Source organism: Aedes aegypti, chromosome 1 (genome assembly GCF_002204515.2).
Source record: "Aedes aegypti strain LVP_AGWG chromosome 1, AaegL5.0 Primary Assembly, whole genome shotgun sequence".
Classification (NCBI taxonomy): Eukaryota; Metazoa; Arthropoda; class Insecta; order Diptera; family Culicidae; genus Aedes; species Aedes aegypti.
In genome coordinates, this window is record NC_035107.1 from 255621968 (window position 1) to 255645299 (window position 23332).

At 37.0% G+C, this 23332-nt stretch overlaps 2 protein-coding genes across 3 annotated transcripts in view; both read left to right on the forward strand.

The window, feature by feature from the left end:
• The window catches only part of LOC5576358 (putative thiamine transporter SLC35F3), a 224260-nt gene extending 217988 nt beyond the window's left edge, over positions 1 to 6272 (forward strand). For both annotated transcript variants that reach the window (XM_021837605.1, XM_021837606.1), the window contains 2 exons: positions 5814 to 5829; positions 6078 to 6272. In XM_021837605.1, coding sequence (XP_021693297.1) covers positions 5814 to 5829; positions 6078 to 6112 — 51 coding nt within the window. In that variant the 3' untranslated portion in view covers positions 6113 to 6272. The remainder of the gene's footprint in view (positions 1 to 5813; positions 5830 to 6077) is intronic.
• Positions 5866 to 23332, forward strand: part of LOC110674087 — a 28554-nt gene continuing 11087 nt past the window's right edge. Inside the window, exon 1 of the mRNA XM_021837609.1 lies at positions 5866 to 5961. The gene's annotated coding sequence lies outside the window, so the exon portion shown is untranslated. The remainder of the gene's footprint in view (positions 5962 to 23332) is intronic.

Consider the following 23332-nt stretch of genomic DNA (forward strand, 5'->3'; position numbering starts at 1 on the left):
GGATTTCGCCAAAGATTTCCTTCAAGGGTTTTTTCCATGAATTTCTCCGGGATTTTCCCCCAAGAACTTCTCCAGAGATTTCCTCCAGGAATTCCTTTGGAGATTTCCTACAAGGATTAAGCTAGCATTAGCGTAGTTACGGTATACTTCGTAGATTGGATACTAGCAACATTCATGTATCATTTGATTATTTTGGGGATTTTCTTCAACGATTTTTCCAGAAAATCATCGGGGATTCTCTCAAAGAATTCCTATGGGGAATCCAGAAATTCTTTCGGGAACTTACTCCAGGATTTCCTCCAGGGATTTCATTGAAAAATTCTTCTGGGAATTCTCTCCAGAAATTCCTTTAGGGATGTTTTCAGAGAATTTATCCGGAGTTTCCTCCAGGAATTTCTCCGGAGATTGCAACGATTTCTCGATCCATAAGCATCCGGGAATCTTAGCGTGGAATTTCTCTGGGGAAATCCTTAAGCATTTCAAGGTTTTTTTCTGGATATATCCCCAAGAACCTCTCCGGGGATTTTCTCCAGGAATTCCTCAGGAGATGTCCAACAGCAATTCTTTCAAGGATTTCGTCCAGGAAATCCTCCGAGAATTTCATTTAGAAATTCCATCTGGCATTTCCTCCAGGGATTCCCTCCGGGAATTTCAAGGATTACTCCAAAAATATCTCCGAGCATTATCTCCAGGAATTCATCAAGGGAACTCCAGTAGGAATACCTCCTGAGATTTCGTTCAGGACTCCATCTCGAAGTTCCTCTATAAATTTCTCTAAGAGGTCCTCCAAGAATTTCTGAGGATTCCGTTCCCAGGAGTTCCTCAAAAATCCTTATCGGAAGTTCCATCAAGAATACAAAAAAATACAACACCGTTGCATGCGCGTGCAGTTTGGTCTTTTTTTACAGGTCTTATAAATTTTGACAGTTCCATTTTTGGAATAAATTTAGACCAATAAATGGACCACCGGTGAAGTTGCCCTTAATTACTTAAAACCACACGTGCATGTACAGCTTGTTGTATTTTTTATCCATTTCAAATGTGTTCAACAAAAACAAACAAATAGTAGATTGGACCAGTAGAACACTGAAGTTTATTGGAAGTTTTGAGATGGAGTCCTCAGAATACAGTTTATACGGAATCCTGAAGGGTCTGTGAAGTAATTTTCAAAGAAACTCCCGGCGCAATTCATAGAGAACTCTCCGATTCCTGGAAGAACACTTGGCGGGATTCCTGGTGGAGCTGCCAATGGGATTCTTGAAAGAATTCTAGAGGACCTCGGGAAAAATTCCGGAGGAATTCCGGAAGAAAATCCTGAACCATTTCCACTGTAATTCCTAAGGAACCCCCGAAGTATGATTTCCAACGGAATTTCCAGAGGAAATTCGAAGCCATTCGTGGCGAAACTTCGAAGGAATTCCTGCCAGAGCTCCGAAGTAATTCTAGGTGGAGCTCCGCAGACATTTCCAGAATTTGCTGGGAAAATCCCGGTTGAGCTTCAGAGGAACTTCGGAGAAATTGAAGGAACTCTGAAAGAATTTACGAACGAATTCCCGAAGGAACTCTATACGAAATCCTAAAGAAACTCTAAATCTATTCCTAGAGGAACTTTGGAGACGTTCCTGGAGGAACTCCGGATACGTTCCTGAAGAAACTCCGGATGCGTTTCTGGAGGACTCCAGGTGCGTTTCTAGAGGAACTCCGTAAAAATTCCTGCAGAAACTAAATACAAGATACAAAGGAATTCCCAGTGGAGCTCCGTAGAAACTTTCCTGGAATTGGCGTATGAAATCCAGAAGAATCGCTGGAGGAATTCCAAAGAAGTTTCTGGAAGAGTTTTCATTCAAAATCCGGAGGAAGTTCCAAGGAATTAATGAACGAAATCCAGAGGAATTTCCGGAAAAACTTGAAAAAATCCAGGAGGAATTCCACGAGGAACTCTGGAGAAATCACCGTTGGACGTCGAGAGGAATTTTCTAAGAAACTCTCGAGAAATTTTCTTAGGAACTCTGGAGGATTACCCGGAGGGAATGTATAGAGTTTTATAGAAGTAACACCTGCAAAATTCCTAGTTGAACTCCAGAGGATTTCAAAAGAATTACTAAAGAAACTCTGAAGAATTCCTGGAGAAATTCCGAAAAGAAAAATCTAGAGACACCATAGAGGAAATCCGAAAACAAAAAATTCCGGTGAAGTTCCAAAAGAATTTCCTGAAAAATCTGAAGAAACTCCCGGATGAACTATGAAGAAAGTCCATGAGTAACTCTGGTGAGAACCTCCATAAGAAGTTCATGCAGGAAATGCAAAACAATTGCTGAAGGAACTGCGGAATATTTTTTATAGAAGCTCCGATGAAATTCCTGAAGGAATTATGGAGAAAATTCCGGAGGAAATCCACAGAGCAATTTTTGGAGGAAATCCAATGATCAATTTTTGGAGGAAATCCCCTGAGCAATTCCGGGAGAATATCCCCGGAGGAGTTCTTGGAGGATACCTCAGGAGAATACTTGAAATTCCCGGAGGATATTCTCACAAAAAATCCCGGAGAAATCCCTGGAATAAATCCCCTGACAAATTCTTGGAGGAAATCTCCGGATAAATACGTTGCAAAAATCCTCAAAGAAATTTCCGGAAATGCCCAGAATAATTTCCTAATAAAATCCCCAGAGAAATTCCTGGACAAAATGCTAGGAAAAATCTCCAGATTTTCACATTTTTCTTCTTAGAATTACGTCCATTTTGGAAAATAGCCTGCTTCTCAGCTTAGTGTTCTGAAGAAATGCCTGGAGTGAATTTTCGGAGAAATTCTTGGTTCAACTCTCCATAGAAATTCCTAGAGGAAATCTTCGGATAAAATCTCTGAAAAAAAACCCGAAAGAATTTCTTAATGAATTTATGGGCTGAAGGAAATCCAAGGAGGAATTGATTGAATAAATCTCCGGAGAAATCCCTGGCGCGTTTCCCGAGAGAAATTCCTGGAGGTAATTGCCAGAGAAATTCTCTAAAAAATTCTCGAAGGAATTTCTCGAGAAAATCCCCTGGGAACTTTCTTAATGAAATACCCGGAGGAATCGCTATCGGAAAGCCCCTGAGGAATTCCTGGAGAAAGTCTTGGGGATATCCCCGAAGGAATCCTTGAAATCTCTGGAGGAATGGCTGGAGGAAATCCTCGCACGAAATGTCCGTAGAAATTCTATGTGCAAATTCCCAGAAAATATCCTGGATGAAAACTCTGGATAAATTCTGTAAAAAATCCCCGAAGGAATTTCTGCAGAAAAATTCCCGCAGAAAGTTCTTAATGAAATCCTCGATGGAATTTTAGGAGAAAATTCCCGAAAAAAAATTCTTTGAAGAAATCCCCTTAAAAAAATCTCGACGAAATCCCCGGAGAAATTTCAATTGGAAATTCCCTTAGAAATTCCTGGAGAAAATCCCTGAAAGAATTATTGGTAAAGAGAAACTCCTAGAGCTAATCCCCGGAAGAATTGATAGAGAAAATCTCCGGAGAAACTCCTAGAACTAATCCCCGGAAGAATTGATGGAGGAAATCTCCGAAGCCATCTATGGAGAACGTTCCTGGTGGTGCTTCTGGAGGAAATCCTCTGAACAATTCCTGGAAGAAATCCTCGGAAGATTTGCTGGACGGAATCCTCGGAGGAAATGCTTCTGAAAATTCCCTGAGAGATTCCTGGAGAAAATCCCCGGAGGATTTCTTGGGAAATAACCTTGTAGGAAATCCCCAGAGGAATGCCTGAAAAAAATCCTCAGAGAAATTTCTGGTGCAAATCTCCAGAGTAATTCCTGGATGAAATCCCCTGATAAATTCTCTAAATTCTCTCGTAGTAATTTCTTGAGAAAACGCCTGAAGGAACTTCATAATAAAATCCCTGGAGGAATTCCTTGAGGAAATCCAAGAAGAAATTCCTGGTTGAAATCCCGTTTATCAATTATTGTAATGTGAAGATTTATGCTCTGTTCCCTCCTACAACTACATGCAAACAGAAAGCACGTGGTTTATCTGTCAAAACACTGAATAGCATTGAAACATACCCTATATGCGATTATAGAGCCTATATAGTGCTAATTTAACTCCTGTATGCATCAGGCTTAGAAGATTAAGTGATGCAGTAATAGATTTGCTATGAGGTGGAAGGCGTGTAAGCATTTGTTGGGTGATTATAATGCCTGTATGTATCTATGATGCTGATTAAGGGCTTATTATTAGTGTTTATGGTTTCTTGGGCACTTGGATACACGGCACCAGTTTTCTAACAAAAAGAGACGGATCCTATTCTTGGCACTTTTGATTCACTTCAGTAGGGTTTTTTTAGAAGCTACTGATCTCATATTTGGCTATAATATCCCAAGTAATGAAATAACACTTCAATTCACCCTGCGTGCTAATATAATGCTATTATAAAGCTGAATTGCCTTATATTAGCCGAATATTAGTCCTTTAACATCAAAAAGGCGAACTAGGCTAGTCACTCCGATTGGAACAGTGTGTAAATAATTTGATAAGGGCCCATTCGCAAATTTCATAACATTGATGGGGGTGGGTGAGGGTCCTGAAAATGTTACAGCTCATATAAAATTTCAAAAATATTATACAAAATGCGTTACGAGGGGGTGAGTGGGTGTTGAAAATTTCCATTTTTCGCGTTATGAAATTTGTGAACAAACCCTAAACATCAAATATTTCCTAGCCAAAAAATTACTGGCAAACAATTTTTTGAGAGAAAATAATCAATTTTGAGTTTTAAGAGAAACATGTTTCATAGACACACATAGATCCATGGTGTTTTGTTAACTGTTTTTTCACTTAATTGGTTGACTGAAATTTAAATTCCTATTAATGCAGAAAAACTTCCAAATCTGGATTGCCTCACGCAATCTCCGCGAAGAGGAAATGAAACACAACATTCGTTTAAGAAAAAAAAAATCAAATTCATTGACAAGTAGTATGACATTAGTAGCTAGCTACTGAAACTAGCGCATAAGAAACTCTCTGTAACGGTCTACAAACATAAATAAATAAACTAAAACAAAATAGGACAAACATTAATAAATAAACTAAAATAAAATAGGATGTAGCTCAAAGGTGACCAACCCTCTCTGCATTTGTAATTATTGATTGAAACAAAACAAAAACAGTAAACTGCTTCTAAACACCTCATAATCGTATATGATTCACATTTAAGATAAATTTCTTATCAATATGGGATATACACGCGACTATAGGAAAAACACAGCCTATCTGTAGACTCAGAGATTCAATCAATATGCACATAAATTATGGAATTTAATTAAATTCACGCCGTATCGCACGCGCATCCTTTCGAATCTCTTTATGACACACTGCTGTATCTAAGTAGACAATACACGCCTCAAAAAAGGGGGCCTTGCGAACAAACAAGCCAAGGAACCGAAATTTGCTTTGGAAAGCTTATCTCACGCACCAATCCCTATGGTTTATTGAATGATGCAAAATGGTTCAATACAATCTAAATGCTTATTTTGCACCAAAAAATATTTGAAGATATATCTCAAATTTTCAACCAAAACCGCTGAATTTATATTGTAATCTGTTGTGGAATTTACGGCTAAGCAGTCTTGGAATGATTAAAACGAGTTTTGTTTCAACCCAACGTTTCGACACGGGGATTGTGTGAAGACACAATCCCCGTGTCGAAACGTTGGGTTGAAACAAAACTCGTTTTAATCATTCCAAGACTGCTTAGCCGTAAATTCCACAATTAAAATAAACAGTCTATTGCTCCACAAAATTGTAATCTGTTGTATACTCTTTCCAGATATACCGCAAAAGAGGTAAACGTTTAACTGAGTCTTTGAACTGTTGAGAGCCAAAATGTACCAAATTTTAAACAACCCAGTTTTAACCTAAAACCCACCAATAATTACCAACCACAATATATTCGCAACCCAAAACGTCCCGATCAGGTGAGAAGTTCTAATTATGCATTTTCTTTCACGTTTTCCCACCGCAATTTTCGGCACTTCCTACCTCTGTCCCTGTTGTTGGTAATTGCTACCGTAACCGAAACACCTCCGTGTAGTCACGGTTCTGACATGGCGACCGTGTACTGGATGATGATGAGTTACTGTTGTATCCGGATCCAGTTCAAAAATTCCGTCGTCGTCCATCGTCGTCAGCTAGTTACTGCGTAGTACCTGCTATTTAGCGAATAGAACGTTCTAGGTGCTGCACTTTCCACCCCATACACCTTCCACTTCGCCCCTCTGAAATGTAGTGACAAACCAACAGCAAGTAATTTTGTATCTTTTACACCCAAAGGGAATGTCACAAATTTGCAAATTTGAACGCTAATCTCATCACACCGTCGAAATTGCGGTCACGCTTCAAGCTTCCGTAGCCAGCGCTTGGCTGTACGAGCTTTACGGCTTTTACAGCCCTCCAATTCGTCTCGCTCTCGGATCCTTCTCCCACCGAAGGGCCCCATTAAAATTTTAACTATGCAAATGACATTCAACAAAAGCCACTCAACAACCACGGTACGGGATCAACTGGAATCCAAACCGGTAATAAGGGCTGCTTCTGACCAGCTTTGATGAGTTCACTCTGCGCTATGCTTTAAATTTTCTTATTTTCATTCGCTAGTTCGACACACCACCTCTGCTCCTAGAATTTAATAATAACCTCACCTGATCTCACTTTGCTCTCGAAAATATGTATACAGCATTTTAAATTATGTCACCAACTTTGCACTCTATTTAGAAAACTCTCAGTCCTGCTTTGGGTGCCTGATCTATCTGTAGAGTAAGGTGGGGCAACTGTTCGACCTTAGGGAAATAATCGCTATTTCCAAAAAAAAAAAAACTATAACTATTCAACAGAAATAAATACCACACAAAACACCTTCAACAAATTGGCTACAATTTTGCAAAAAAAAACTTATTCCTAGAGATTTACCCATTTTTAATTACAACAGTCTTAACGTTGATAATCTTAAATGAATTTTTGCCCCGCCACGGTGGATCAATAGTTCGAAACCAGTGTGGGACAAAAGTTCGATGACTGATACATAAAATATCAATACTTTTATGACATTCCTAATACCAGTCTTAAACTTAGGGGAACCTGATCCAAATCGGACCATATTCCAAATCAGACCATCAGGCAATCCTCATTAATGGCCCTACTGTAAAAATCGGTTGTACCGTTTTCTACTCATCGCCTGGCTCGGATCTAATACAATAGATATGACGTCTTCCAGTTATTCCGTTTGATTTTTAAATTAGTTTGATGTTCTGAACTGCTGTAGTGTACTTTCGGTCAACACTATTTCCAATCATCCGTGAGGGACAATAGTTTTCCAATCTTTCCGTGTTGTTTTAAAATCGAATTCGCTCAGCCTACACACCAAATTTCGTACACAGCATCAGCGTGGTTGCTCTGACTTCGGTGAACCATGAGGTGAAAGATTGAACCTCCGGCTGTCACTCGATTGGTTATCACTAGAACCAGCTTGTTGTTTTGTGCGATAAGCGCAATATTCAGACATCACTGTTGCAAAAATATCGTGGTACAAAAAACCGTCAATATCTTGGAAAACTGATTCCTAAAATTCGTATTTTCTGATGAATGTAAACAATGCTGTTATAAATATTCTAGCGTTGAGCAGCATTTTAAAAAGACACGGATACTGTCTTCAGCCATTTAGCTGCATACTTAACATTAGACAACGGACAAGCATGCTCCAGTGGCACAGCCGCGAAACATCTCTGACGAAATGTTTCAATGGCTGAAGCGGGAATCGAACCCACACCCCCATGACACGATGCGCTCACTGCCTGACGACACTAACCGCTCGGCCACGAATCCCACTAATTCATATATTCATTGCATTATGATTTCCCATGTTTTTTAAAAGAAGTCCTGCTCGAGGTGTCTGGTGATGATGATTTACCTTGTTAGAATTCACTAGTTAATGTATGATTGCAACTCGTAAAATGTCCGACAAAATTTATTGAAAAGATAAGCAAAATTAATAGAAGAATTTCTAACACAATAGCTAATAGAATTTTTTATCGAATAATAAGGCTTGATTCTTAACAGTTCTTTTAAAAGAATTTCAACCAGGCTAAGTTTTTTTCAGATGGATGTCACAAATTAAACCTGGTTCAAAAAGTCTAACAAAATGGACCATAGTTTTTATTCCAGTAATAAAATCTTGTTTTGATTTTGCTTCAACTTTTAAGCATTTCCGCACGAATAAACTTATTCCTTAAACTCCTTATTTGTTTTTCCAAGAAAACTCATTATGTTTTAAATTCTTAAGAAATCTTAATACAAAATTTTATTAATGTCCAACGGATCGGTATCAAAACTTTTGAATAAAAATCTTTAATGAAATCTTCAAATTCTTCCGGAATAAGTTCCCGCATTCAACTAAACAAATAGTTTACTTCGAAAAGTAAGCCCATTTTAAATGTCTCTATTTTTGATAGCCTGCAAAACAATTTTCACCTATCAAAATATTTGTTATTAAATTGTTGCTATGCAAATTAAGTGCAAAAGCTGTTTCATGCAACGCGCTATCTGAGAACTAATGTTCTCTACGATGCATGCTGCACAACATTTTGTTCCACGCTACACGTTGCTGCTTTGCCGTGACGATGAAAACCAACGCGTGCATTCTCATCGGGAAACGCGCAGCTGTGTATCGTACACACAATTCTGTATATGTGGTGTAAGTAGCCAAAGCGTCAACTTTGCACAGTTTTGCTACATCACCCAGTTCGATCAGTGCGAGCGAGTGGATTGGTGGGACAAGAGAGAAATCAATCTACGAGAGAGATGCATTTTGCTTGCTCTTTTTTTGGCCTTCGCGCCTTGAGCATCATCACGCTCATTGTGTGAAGCGCAAGTGTGATTTTTCAGGCAGCTGACTATAGGAAGTTTTTTTTTAAGTTGGCACTCAGTACTCGCGCTGTTGTTTTTTGTACACTACTGATTAAAAACCTCGCTTTTAACATACAGCATTAGTGCGGTGGTACTTGCGATGGTCAATCAGATGACTACCAGAAAATTAACTGAAGAGCGGTCGCGCCCTCCGTCCCGTCATCGTCAGCACCTTCACACTTGTGATGTGTTTTAAGGTGAAGATGAATCGAAGCCAAACCTCAAATTTTCATGAGCACAAATATGGAGAACCAGACATACGATTAAGCTGAAAACTTAATCGCCCAAGTAACACAACATGTCTCATATAAATCACAATGACTTCAATATGACTAATGAGAATGTTCTGTTTCATAGCGAAAAAACTGGAATTCATACTTATATATGACTGGAAAAGCGCAGAAGGTGGAGCTTGTGCAACATATTTTTGTTGTCAAAATTATGTATCATATGAGTTTAGGTATACATAATTATGTATAATATTTTGTCCAACAAACCATTAACGCAACAAAATACTGAGAACATTTGGTAGTGGAAATGCATTGGATTGGTCGACAATGAAAAATGTAAAAGTGCAAACATTGACAAGCCTTCATTTTTGATTGCATAACTGTTATTTAACACTAAATTAATATGCGAATCAAAAATTATGGTGAAATATGCACTTTTACTTCGAAATAATCAATTCGCCCTTATAAATCGTTCAATATACACTTTTCGACATCAAGCCTAGTAAATATTTCCAAAAAGGAATCATCACATTTTGCAAATTAGTTCATTATTTTGTTTTCTAATACTATACTGAACTTTTACTGAACTATTATTACTTTTTTCAAAGCTTCAGAACAAAAATCTCATCGTTATGGTAAATATTCAAAATTAAATTAAAATTAAAGATGGTCCCCTAAGACACACTGCATGACGAGTGTTTTGGGAAAAGACAAAAATGTTATTGCCAATCATTTGCCATTGTTTCATTCAAGGCAGTGAAATGTTTTCAGGGACAACTAGTGTGATCATAAATTTACAGTGTGATATGAGTTTGATAAATCACTTGATAAAAACACGTAAGCTCTGCATGAACACAACTGTAATCGAGTTAGGTAATTCCATTGAACCTTTTTCGTACTAAACAGTGGCAAATAACCACCACACTCTAATCATTCATATAAATTGATAAATCGGCCTTTAGAGCATACCTTAAAAATAATAATTTACTCAAAACATTTGCTTAAAAGTATTCAGTGGACACCATATGGCGAATTTCATAGCTGGCAGTGTATCATCCATGCTATCAAAAGAATTAAATGTCACTTTTGTTGCATTTGTTTTATAGACAACTAGAAAAACTTATATTTGACTGAAAATAAACATAATTTGTTTATTCAGAACATGTTTGAAAAGAGTATATATTATGACGTATGTAACATGAATATGACATATTGAGACTGTTTATTTGTCATACATGTCTAAACCAACCGAAATAAGACATATAACCAAACACATGTTTTAATAAACATAAGAAGACAAATATAAAACATAATATGGTTGAAACATAGTAAACATAATAAGAACATTTTCAGCAAAATGGTAGATTTGTATTGCAAAACAAATTATATGCCTTAGTAGAACATCTCCATTCATGTTCAATATTGAAAGGTTTAACAAAACAAAATAGCGACTTACGTGAGACATGATATGTTTCAAAAACTTTCTAGCAATCATTGTAGGACAAACTGTGTATTTTTAAATTTGGATTTATGTTTTCGGTGTTACTTGGGCGATTGGTCACTAGCTGGTGGTGGCCAATCGATTAAGTTTTCAGCTCAAACTGGTGTTCGGTTCTCCAGATTTGTAATAATGACTAGTTGTTAAAACCAAAAGAGTGTTGGTTATATCAAAAATCAAACTAAGAAACCCATTTAGCATTTAAAATCTTCAATGTTTTGAATCAACTGAAAGACTACAAGAAAATCTTATTTGGAAACGAAGGTTAGTAACCACTGGATACAGATTTTTATTAACTCAAAAAATGGTTTGTACCCCAGGTATACCTTATAACGGCAAAATAGTAGTGTACGTAAAAAGTTGCAGATTGATGATTTTCACAGCACGAGTTGTAAATGCATAATTACGACGAGTGCTGTGAAAATCGAGTTCTGCAACGAGTTATGTACAACATTTTTCGCAATTTGATAGAAGACCACTTGACGGTATCAAAAATCAAATTGGAATTCATTCATAATTATTAAGCGATTTCTGAAAAAAAAATCTGAATGATTAATTCCGCAACTCAAAACAGTTGCGTTATGAAAAGGCGTTGCGTTATGTTCATTTCGCAACCGATTTTAGTTGCGTAATGACTATTACCGCACTGTATATGTCAGGGCAGGAAAGTAGGCCGTTTCATGACAGATTGGCGGAAAACAGCTTATTAGGATGAAAAATTGCAAAAATAAAATTACACTAAATTATAATGGACCAATGCACGAGTTCATTATCTGACGTTTGAGCGGTGCCGTGTTATTTACGTGACCATAGCAACTAATGAATTCGGCACCGCTCAAACGTCAAATTAGTGAACTTTTGCATTGGTCCATTGCAACAGGTTGATAATTAGGCCAGGCGACGCCTCTGTGTGGTTGATACTTCAACGTCCTACATTATGCAAGATTTTGAATAAACTTCCTAAGGTTTAAATCCGCTATTTAGACTCACGGAACAATGTATAATTAGTTGGAAATTGTTCAGCTTGATCAGGCTTATTTACTGTCAGATAAAATAACGGAAGTTCGTTTTTGATATCTGAATACGTCAATTGAAGGTTTTCTCAACTGGGGAAGGGCCTGGTGTAGTGGTTAGAACACACGCCTCTCTCGCCGAGGACCTGGGATCAAATCCCATTCCCAATATAGTCACTTATTCAGTAGCCGCAGTGTGCGGTTGGCCAGGTTATCACCCGACAAAGACGCAAGCCTTCAGGCGGCGCCAAAGTGCGTGACGCACTCGACTAAATTTCCGATTATTTAGTAAGCGCACCTTTCAACTCACAGTTCGGAGATAAAAAAATTGTAGACATAAATATGAAAAGTTGAACAATTTCTGAATCGAATCTAACAATATAATTTAGTAGCATCGCAAAACATGCAACATAATTTGTTTATTGGAAATTCTTGAGGGAAATTTTCAGACCAATAAATTAAGGTGAATTCAAAGATGGTCTCCACAATGGCCGACTTGCGCCCCTACTCACGTTTTCAAAGACACCAAACAAGAGAAATAGTTGGCAAACGTTTCTGATCTTCTTATTTTATGCTTTCTGATAGTGCACAATGTCAAAATAAGAAGTGCACTGTTGTTGGATGCTTTCTTCACGAGATTTGTGCCTTTGAAGTTTTAGTGCAATCTTAGAAATAGATTCCAAACTGTTTCACCTTAAAATTCATGATTTTTTTACTAAAACAGTTCTTCGTAGCAATGATTTGTGAATCAGTTTACGCACGGATGATTATAAGCTGATAAGCAATCTTGGTTCCAGTAAGGACGTAAAGCCAAGAAGAAGAATACACTGAGAGTTAAACGAAGGTTTTAGTTAGCATATACATTAGTTTCTGCGAGTTCATCTCTGGTCATATAAACACTAATTTTAAAAGCACTTTATTCAAGGTGACGCAGTATCGAAGCCAAATCTCAGAACTTTTAGAACAAAATTGTTCGATTGAAACTTATTGTATGCCTTCTTGAAAAGTCTAGCAATTGTCTAACAATATGTTCTAATTATTAGTGATATCATGAAGTCTCCATTGACTTTCAAACTGACTTATTTTTGATGTATTTTTGAAACGTTAAGAGTAAACTTGTTAAACGTTCAAAAACAGTTGAGCTTCAAATAGGGGGCTTTCGAATGGAGGTTCGCCAAGGCGCCGTAAGACCACGCTACAGCTCTGCTTATGACGTAAAAGTTATAGTGACAACTTTCTTTGGAAGGAAAGTGAAGCCGTTGATCCCGAGATGAACTAGCCAAGGACTAAAAATATCGTTGATAAAGATATAAAAAAATAAATTGTCAAAATGATTTGTCCTGTCGTTCTTTCTCCTAACCAATAATTGCTCCAGTCAAACCTACATGAGTCGATAAAAAGGGACCATAGACTCATGAATATGTTGAGTCAAGGAACATCTATTTCGTAAATTGTATTTTATCTACGTAATTTCCACTTCAATCTTACGTAAATGGACTGTTTAAGCAAAGAAGATTGTGTATACTTGGTACATTGAAGCTTGCGCTAAGCCAAGAGAACATCTTTGAGATGGATATATCCTCCTTGATTATCTAAAGTATGTTTTCTTGAAATCACGAAACCCTTGGAGTATTGGTATTCAGATTTCATGGAGGACTCTAACCACTCGGCTGCAATGCATGCTCACGTAATATCAAAAGACTTCGAAACTTGACGCAATATATTTTCATGAGTCTATATGGGTATAAATGTTGTTCATAAAATTTCGAGAGATCGTTAATTATGCTTGGCTGACCTAAAACACCAAGGCAAATTAGCATATAGCTCACACAGTTTATATAAGTTTCGTCAAACACGTCTTCTTTGTAGTTTATTAATTCACGAAATTTCACACAAACTGAATTTCAAGGGCCATGATTTCATCTACGTAACAAAAACTCCATTCACATTATGATTACATTCACGTGCCTCTGACCAATAACGTAAATAAAGGCTTAGGTCTAACCATATTTATTGTTGGTTTTAGTATACTTCCATGAGCCTATATCGAGTAATAAAACATCAACTCATGGAGGTTTGACAGAAAAAAATTTAAAAATATTTCTCTTTTGTCGAAAGCTTGTTTTTGTATTCAATCTCTCATTAGAGTTATTATAAAGAAAAGCATATTTTTTACTAGCATCACTCTCACAGCTTCTATCACTGTTATAAGCGGTTTCTTCACCACCGCTTAGGCCCTAAACCTGGTTTAAGCATATGGGTAAAAGTGGTTTACGGCTTAAGCAGAAGTGAAGAAATTTGCCCTTAGAGCATTAGTGTAATTGTTTAAGAAATCTTGCTAATAAAAAAAAGGTTCAAATAAACAATCTCGTTTTATCGCACCATAATACAGTCCATAACTGCATAACAGTAACATTTGCATTTATCCTATTTGGAGTTAATATCACAGAGAGCTACCAAGCCATGGGTGCATTCGACCGCCATAATCAAATTTACAAATTTGTTCTAGAAAATTCGAAAAAATACAAAGTTGTTATCCAAAATCAAACGCAATGACTTGGTGTTTATTTCATTGCCTAATGTTGATAAATGTTGCTAATGTGCGGTTATGGGCAAAATCATACAAAAACATTTCCGAAAACGCACTTCCGTAGTTAGTTGTTAAAAAAAAAAGTTTTATAAAATTAGTCTGCAAAAAAATCTAGTCAGTGTTAAATATCCGTGCTACTATCACGTACCGTTTGTCTGATTTCCTTTTCTCTTTCTTCTTCTTTCCTTCTGCTCTGTACTTTTGTCACAAACACACACACCAATTTCACGAAACGTCCCATTCCGAAACCACATCGTATTGCTAACCAAACCCAACACCAAATTTTCCGCAACACCCCACCAATCACCGTGTACGGATATGTCGAACCCAGTCGGCCGGCGTTCTGTAGACGGGACATCGTCATGGCATCGCCGGCTTCGACGGCCAGATAGGAGTCACCGACACCCGGTTGGAGTCACCATTTTCACTTCCATCGCCACCTAGAACACCATCACAACCACCAACAGCCACAACTACACCATCAGGACATCCCCTCAACAGTCATCCCAGCCGAACACACCAAAACCACCTACTAGAAAGCTCGAAAGCGTCATCCGTTCCGAATGGAAGAACTAAGCCTAAGGATTGTCGCCTTCGGAGGTAAGTTGGATCACTCTACTAGGTTTAGCCTCAGGCAAACAGACGTAAAACTGAGAAAATTTTCATCGACCACTCATGTAACGATCATTCCAAACTCGCTTTGTATCAAACCTCACACCCAGAGGCGCCTGCGTCATTTTTCTTTGTGATCGCCATCTGCATGTCTGTTTTGTACAAAATAGTATTTCGTGGAACATGCTCACCAGATGATGATGATGGTGTTAACTTTGTTTGTTCTAACTGTTACGTCTGTTTGTCTATGGTTTAGCTCTTCACGTCTGTCACTATCTCTAATATTTCATTCTGATTCTGTCCCTCTTATGTGCCAATCTAATACATAAATCTTCGTGTGTTAGCTCATTGGGTGTGTTGTATGTTGGTTTAATTAATTGATCCCCATTAATCATCACCGACTTTTCCGGCTTATGTCACCTCATTGTGTATTCATGCATAGTTGTGCTTCCGTAAGCATTGAATTGCCCTGCTTCACTGGGATTTTTTTCGGGTGGATTGTTTGTTGTGCACTAGATATCACGTCCAAATGGGCCAACAGGGGATTGTGCTGAAACAAGCGGAAGATAGAAAACGTTCTCATAATTGTCAACTGTTGGGCCCATTTTTCTGGGAAGGAAAGCTAAAGGTCAAACATCGGAATGTGTAATGATTTCTTCATACGAATGGAATAAGTATGAGTAGATTAGAATTGCATAGATTTCCGAGAAGGTGGTTCAGAAAACATTACTTGAACGTAAGCGACAGTGAATAGGCATGTTTGTTTTATATGATCGATGTGGAAAGCTATCTAAATAATCGGAGGTCCAATTCTTCACATAAAGAAACTGCTTAAGGTGAAGATAAATTGAAGCAATTCAACAGATTTTCAAAACCACCATTTTTGAGCAATCAGTTCGATGCTCTAGACAAATTTTCCGAACATCAGATCGAAGCAGGCTCTAGCCCAGGCTCTTTGACTGGTTCAAGTGAGGAAACAAAAAGTGCCGCTTATCGTGGCCAGTGGTTCCGAATTTGAGGGATTTAGGCAGGAGATCTCGAACTCCATTAGGGAAATCAAAGTTTCCTTCCAAATCGCAAAGAAAGTATATTGCTGTGCCTTGCCGGAAACTCTTAAAATCTCAAACATCTTGAAGAGAAGAAGCACTTTTTTACTTATGACGACAAAACTGAACGTTTGTTCAAAGTTGTCTTGAAAGATCTCTCAAGTGAATATAAGTCACCTGAAGATATCAAAAATGGAATAAATAATTTACTTGGATTTTCCCCAGTCCAAGTAATCATTATGAAGATTGGGTTCTCAATCTGGCATTGTTCGGAAAGGGCTTTCTCAAGAATATTATTTAGTTAACTTTAACAAAAAAAGAACTAAATAATAATAAAGCTTTAGAAAAAGCAAAACTTATGTTCGATGTCCGTGTGATATGGGAACATTCCCAGAAACCTGGAGGAAATTGCCAGAACCCCACTCAGTGCCGTCGGTGCCAAAAGTGGGGTCATGGTACAAAAAATTGTCACATGGATGCTAAATGCATGATTTGCGGAGGTTTCCCTCACGCCAAGGACGTCTGTCCAGTGAAGGAAGATACCACCAATAATGCTCTTATTGCGGGGCTAATCATAAATCCAATTTTTAGAATTGCCCTTCACGCAAAAGAGTCATTGAGGCTCGTGCCAGGCAGATGAAAGATAATATCCGTTACGATAACGGTCGTTTCCGGAATTTCCCTGGTAGAGTATCGAACAATGCTCATTTTTCAGCTAACGATCGTTTGATCATGAATCATGCCCATCAGGAAGATCATAATCATGCTCATACTTACTTACTTACTTACTTATTTGGCTTACTTACTTACTTACTCATAATCATGCTCATTCACAAGCTAATTTTAATCCGTCGGGTAGCCGTTCGAATTTTTCAATTTCAAATGTATCTACCCACGGAAAATCCTTTGCCGATATCGTAGCAGGTAATTTGAACTCCTCCCCTATTCGTACTATGAGTACCCATTCTACTTGTTTCAAATCAAATGGAAAAAACCCTACCACCACAGGTAACTCCAACTCCAATTCTTCATCAACCACAAATTCTAATGGGAAATTATCAGATAATGTACCCACTTCAAGTGATATGTCTGCCTCTGATTTTAATTTTCTAACTGAACAATTGAATCTAATGATTGATACAATGGTCAATGCCACCACTATGACTGAAGCAGTTCAAGTTAGTGTAAAATTGACAAATCAAATTGTTATTAGATTGCATTTTTCTAATGGATCCAAATAATAATTTAAATATTTTAAATTGGAATGCTCGTTCTTTGAATGGTAAAGAGGACGAGCTGTTTAATTTTCTTACAGTTAATAACGTGCATATAGCAGTTATTACCGAAACGCATTTTGAACCTGGATCTAAACTCAAAAGAGATCCTAACTTTTATGTTTATCGTGATGATCGAATTGATGGGGCATGTGGGGGAATTGCAATCATCATTCATAGGCGTATAAAACATTAACTTTTTTCGTCATTTGAAACTAAAGTTTTTGAAACTTTAGGTGTTTCTGTTGAAACACGGCTTGGTAAATATACTTTCATAGCTGCCTATTTGCCTTTTCAATGCTCTGGACAGCAAGTTAATTTGCTCCAAACTGACTTGCTAAAATCGACTCGCAATAAGTCAATTTTTTTTTTCATTCGTGACTTTAATGCCAAACTTCGGTCATGGAATAATTCTCAAAGTACAGTTGGATTCTGTTTTTGGCAACAAAGTCGAAATTTTCAGTTGCCAAAAACGGAACCGTGCCAAAATCGGAACCCTTATTTTAAATTTTATTTTTCAACTATTGGTTTTGAGAACATCATTAGAATGTTTTTACATCATCCTTGTGGAACCATATTCGGTTCACTTCAAAGCAGTTCTCCGTAATATTATACTATTCTATGAATCTTTAGCGCCGTGATGTTAATTGTGACAAACGTTCTACATTCTTACTTTTTACGCCTCAATGTCTCAAGGATTTTCAGAAGCTTTATGTACACTATTTGTATGAGTGGGCCATGTAAAATCAATAATCGCAAAAGTGACCTTTATATAAGAACTGAGCTTTTTTCTGAAACTTTGTAAGAATAAAAAAAAAAAAAAATACTGTTTTCATACAAAGACGTATTTACAAAACAAATGCACTGGGTATTGCAAAACGGCATGAGTTTTTTTTTTATATAATGAATATTGAAAATCAGTTTAACTTTAAGGCTTTAGCGTAAAATTTTACAATATTCGGTAAGTTTAGAATACCCTCCTTTAATTTATGTTTCTGATAAAGTAAAGCATTTCATAATTAATGATTGACTGCAATCAAAACGGCAAACATAAACAACTAAAAAAAGTAATCTACAAGAAACCGCTAGGGATCAGAAGCATTTTGTTAGGAATATTGCAGCGATATTTCCGAAAATTCTCAAGTCTTCAATAAATTTTTTTAAAAATTCATTATTCTTAGGCTACCGCTAGCAATCCTCAAATTTCTCTGAAAACCTTTCCAAAATCTAAAAGATTTTGCTAGAAATATTCAAAATACCACTACAAATCCACATTATCCAGCTAGGAATTACCAGGATGCCCTAGAAAACCCTTCGGACTTAATTCTCAATAACAATATATTCTCAGGATCCCGCAAGAAACCCTCAGTGTTCGCTAGGAATCTGCAGACATTCTCAAGAATCCGTTAAAATTTCTGAAAAGTCCCTTATGAACTAAGAACTCCATAAGGATTCTCCAGGGTTCAGTTAGGAAATTCATAGTCCTAGCTCGCAAGGAACATTTTAATTATATTGAGACCCGTATCCTAGATTAAAAATCTTGTATCAAACCCATCTCTCAACAAATCTAACGTCTTAAAGAATCTCTAACAAATAGGGAAAGAAGCTCGCAGAAAGATTAATATACACATTAAAACCACAAACAAAATACTCTCAATCGTTTTTATCGCACGCTTCAATGATATTTTTGAGAATAAAGTTTAGTTTGGACTGTGTTTGCATTCGTTTTGGTGTAGGTATTGAATGGAACATTAGAATTTATAAAAAATAATGTACAATATAGTAAGATATATACTTTTTTATGGATTAGGGTAGATGTACCAGTTATGGACATAATGGTTCCTTATTTCACCATACGGGATAATTCGATTATTTTCAAATTTTTAATCATTCTGTGTGTTTAAGTAGTTCGATACCAAGTATATCTTGATGTTGAAACATTCAAAAATATTCAAAATGTAAAGGCTTTCGTCAACACACATATTGCCAAATAGGAAACCAATGACCATTCTGAAGTAAATTAGTACGTACGGGAGCTCTTAGTTGTTAATGATATTTTGAGGAATATCGACGAAAATAGAGCTCCAGAATGTTATCGGTGCGTATTTTACCTGCCATTCAGATAAATAAAGCAACGGATACGATAATATTTACAAAAAATTACAAATGTATATGGTATTCAAAAATGTTTCCAAAAATGGATCCATTTTGTTGCCAAAATCGGGGGTGCCAAAAACGGAGCATGCCAAAAACGGAATCCCACTGTAATTCCAACGGCAGAATTTTATTGGATGAGTGCTCTTCAGGATATTTCTCAATTCAATACCCTGATAGCCCTACATGTTTTTCATCTTCTATAAATCCATCTACGATTGACTTGGTCTTAACCGACTCTAGTCATCTTTGTAGCCAACTGATTACTCATGCTGAGTTTGATTCTGATCATGTCCCCGTTACATTTCAAATATCCCATGAAGCAATTCTCAATCCTATCAGCTCCACTTTCAATTATTTTCGAGCCGACTGGAATAGATATGAAATATATATCGATAGTAATCTCGATGTATCTTTACAAACAAAACATAATATTGATAATGCTCTCGCAACTTTAATAAATTCCCAGCCTGGGGCATTGCAACACCAAAATGTGACGTGAAATTTGAATTCGTGATTATAGACGATGATCTTAAACTCTTGATTCGTCTTAAAAACGTGAGGAGAAGGCAATTTCAACGCACTCGCGATCCTGCTATGAAAATTATATGGCAGGATTTGCAGATAGAAATCAAGAAACGTTTTGCACAATTAAGAAACAAAAATTTTGAAAATAAAATTTCTCAATTGGACCCTGGTTCTAAGCCCTTTTGGAAATTATCTAAAATTTTGAAAAAAAAAACCTCAGAAGCCAATACCGGCATTGTAAGAGGAAAACAAATTATAACTAACTAATTGCGAACATAATTTTAATTTAGGACTTTCTTGTCCAACTGAAAATCAAATTAGTCAGGACTTTGAAAATATACTCAATCAAGAGAACCTTTTTCGAAAATTCCTGGGAGGCTGATTTGGAAGAAGTGAGAACTATTATAAAAAATATGAAAGCTCCTGACGCTGATTAAATTTTCTACATCCTTATCAAGAAACTTAGAGAGCAGCAGCTCAATCTTGTATTATATGTTTAACAAATGTTTCCAGTTGGTTTCAACTATCGTCCAATCAACTTGCTTTCCTACTTATCTCAGTAGATGAAGGGGTGGTGAAATGAACATCGTGCCTTTTATCAAGAAAAAAACAAATATCAATGATTTTTTTATCATGCACGGACGGTCAAGACCATAAATCAGAGTGTTCGGGTTGATACATTTGAAAATTTGAACTGACGTACCTTTTAGCTCGAAAGTCGAGAAAGTCAACATAATTATAATGAATTTGTATATATTTCCAAACCAGTTGTTAATCACGATGTTTTCATTGTAAATCCGAAGTAGTAAATGCATCTTTTGAACAGAACAATAACTGTTTGGGAAAATTTTGTGTTGTACGGATTTTGATTCATAATTCTATTTGGAATCAAAATCCGTATAAGGCAAAATTTTACATATTTTATCAGGGTTTAGCCAAAATATATAACACGTAGCTGAAAAATGCTTCAAATAACGATGATGCATCGAAAAAGCCGTTGAACCGGTGTACAATGGCCAATTATTCTGGAAAGCTTCGGATGTTTTTGGTATCCCGAAAAGCACCCACAGTTTTGTAGTTTTTAACTAACTATTTGACAATGAAAATGATTTTGACTGCAATGCACTTTCTGTAAAAGCATAACTAGCTTCATATTTCTCCTTAACGTTTTCATTCCAAGTGTGTAAATTTTTATATGCGTCGTAAAGTGATGCAACATGAATTTTGTGATGAAAAAAGCTGTTGGTTCAAATATCCATAACGAACAGTTATGTTCTATGGACAGTGCAGATGGTGAGTAGAATATATAGTGATAGGTTTTCATGAATATTACTCTTACATTGTGGGGAAAAGGTCTCCAATGATGGTCATTTTCTTCTCAATATTAAAAAAAAAGAATTTTGAGCTGTCATTGGCTTTACAACTTCCATCTCTCTGTTTGCGCAAGCAAAACCACAATTGCGTTAACAATTTATGTAACCCAAATAGGAGAGCATGATAATACGAACGAAGATCCAATCATAACTTATTTTTTGCAATTTCTCATCGTAATAGGCTGTTTTCCATCACGCCAATCTGTCATGAAACGGCCTACTTTCCTGCACTGAAGTATGCAGTGCGGGAATAGTCATTACGCAACTGAAACCAGTGCTGTAATGATTCATTACGCAACGCTTCCTCATTACGCAACTGTTTTGAGTTGCAAAATGAATCATAACACAACAATTTTTCAGAAATTGTTAAATAATGGTGAAATTTCTGATACCCTCAAGTGGTCTTCTACGAAATAGCAAAAAATGTTGTACGTAACTCGTTGCAGAACTCGATTTTTACAGCACTCGTCGTAATTATCCTACTCGGCAAGCCTCGTAGGATAAACTTACGACTCGTGCTGTAAAAATCATCATTCTGCAACTTGTTCCGTAAACTACTATTATCAATTTGTCAATATATTTATTACATTCCATAACAAAGGGATCGCAGCAAACCACTCTCGCGGAAGGTTGTCTTTTGGATCTACTGTCATGTTTTTTTCGTCTACGTGCATCATATAAATTCGGCTGATGCAATCACAAGTTGGCCGCAATCGTTTTAAATTTGTCGAATTGTTCTTCGTGACAGTGAAAAAGTGGAAACCTTCATTCGGCGTGAAATTGTTGCTCTTCCGCGTTTTAAATGTTGTTCAGTGTCGCGTTGAAAAAAAAACAAATCAAGTGCATTCAGTTTCTGAACCTGGGAAAACAAATACGTTTCAACCTGGATCAAGAGTAGGGTGGACGTTGACCGGCGCCGCGGCAGGGGAATAAGTAACTTTTTTCCGGAGGCTGCAAGCATTTGGTGAGTCCGTTCCTTTTAAACAGAATACCCGAATTTGTTTAAGATGTAACGGTTTCGTGATCAGATTTCGGAGTGCGGCATGTTTCTGCGGTTGTCCCGGGTGTTTTTTTCTCTCGCTTATTTGAAGTGCGGCAATTTACTCGTTTCAACCGGTCGCTTATCGTGGAATAGGCTATGCATTGTGAGTGCATTTTGGTCGGTTGTATGTTCATGTAAATAACAGTTCCATGTGAATCATAACAAAGTTTTTTTTTTCTCATTTAGATGACCCTGGAGGGATCTATTCTGCTATTTACTAGGTAGAAAGCGGATCGTTATTACCGTTGAACGCGTGATCGACTATTTTGACGTGAAACAACATTCTTTATACTGTAAATCAAACAATTGTCCTCTTTTGATTGCCGGCATTCAAGAGATTAAATCAAAAACAATTAAGCAAAAACTACTTTGGGTCTATCGCTAGCTTTTCAGGCGAATCCTGATGACCTAATACCCCTCCCAACCCCCAACTCCGTAGCACTTATGAGGGTGTCGCTGAGTCGGAGGCCTCTCATTAAGTAAGTGCTGCATCAACATTTCCTTCCCCAATCCCAAGTTACGGTAAAGATGGGCGTGGCCGGGAATAGCAATATTCATGGTTTTGGAATTCTTATTTAAGATTGGTTCAAGGCTTATTCCCAAGCCTTGGTCCTGAAGGCATTCTAGATGAGATTATCAAAAGAAAAAACTTGAATGTTGCTAGTATCCAATCTACGAAGTATACTGTAACTACGCTAACGCTATATTTATTACATTCCATAACAAAAATCATTTTCACTATCAACTACCGAAAAGCTAAACATTACATATAGTTTGCAATTGGATTAAATGGACAAATTGATGTGAAGTTTTGCGAAAAAGTTACACGTCTTCTCAGTGAGAATCGAACTCACGACTCCCTGATCTCTAGTTAGGGTGCGTTACCCCTACGCCATGAGAGGACTCATGAACGCAAAAAAAAGATCGGATCGTGTACGGATTTTTATTTAACCTCATCAGAGTGTACGGACTTCGATTCAAGGCAAGTGTTTTTAAACCCATTATTTAAGGTTTCTACGTAATTTTGG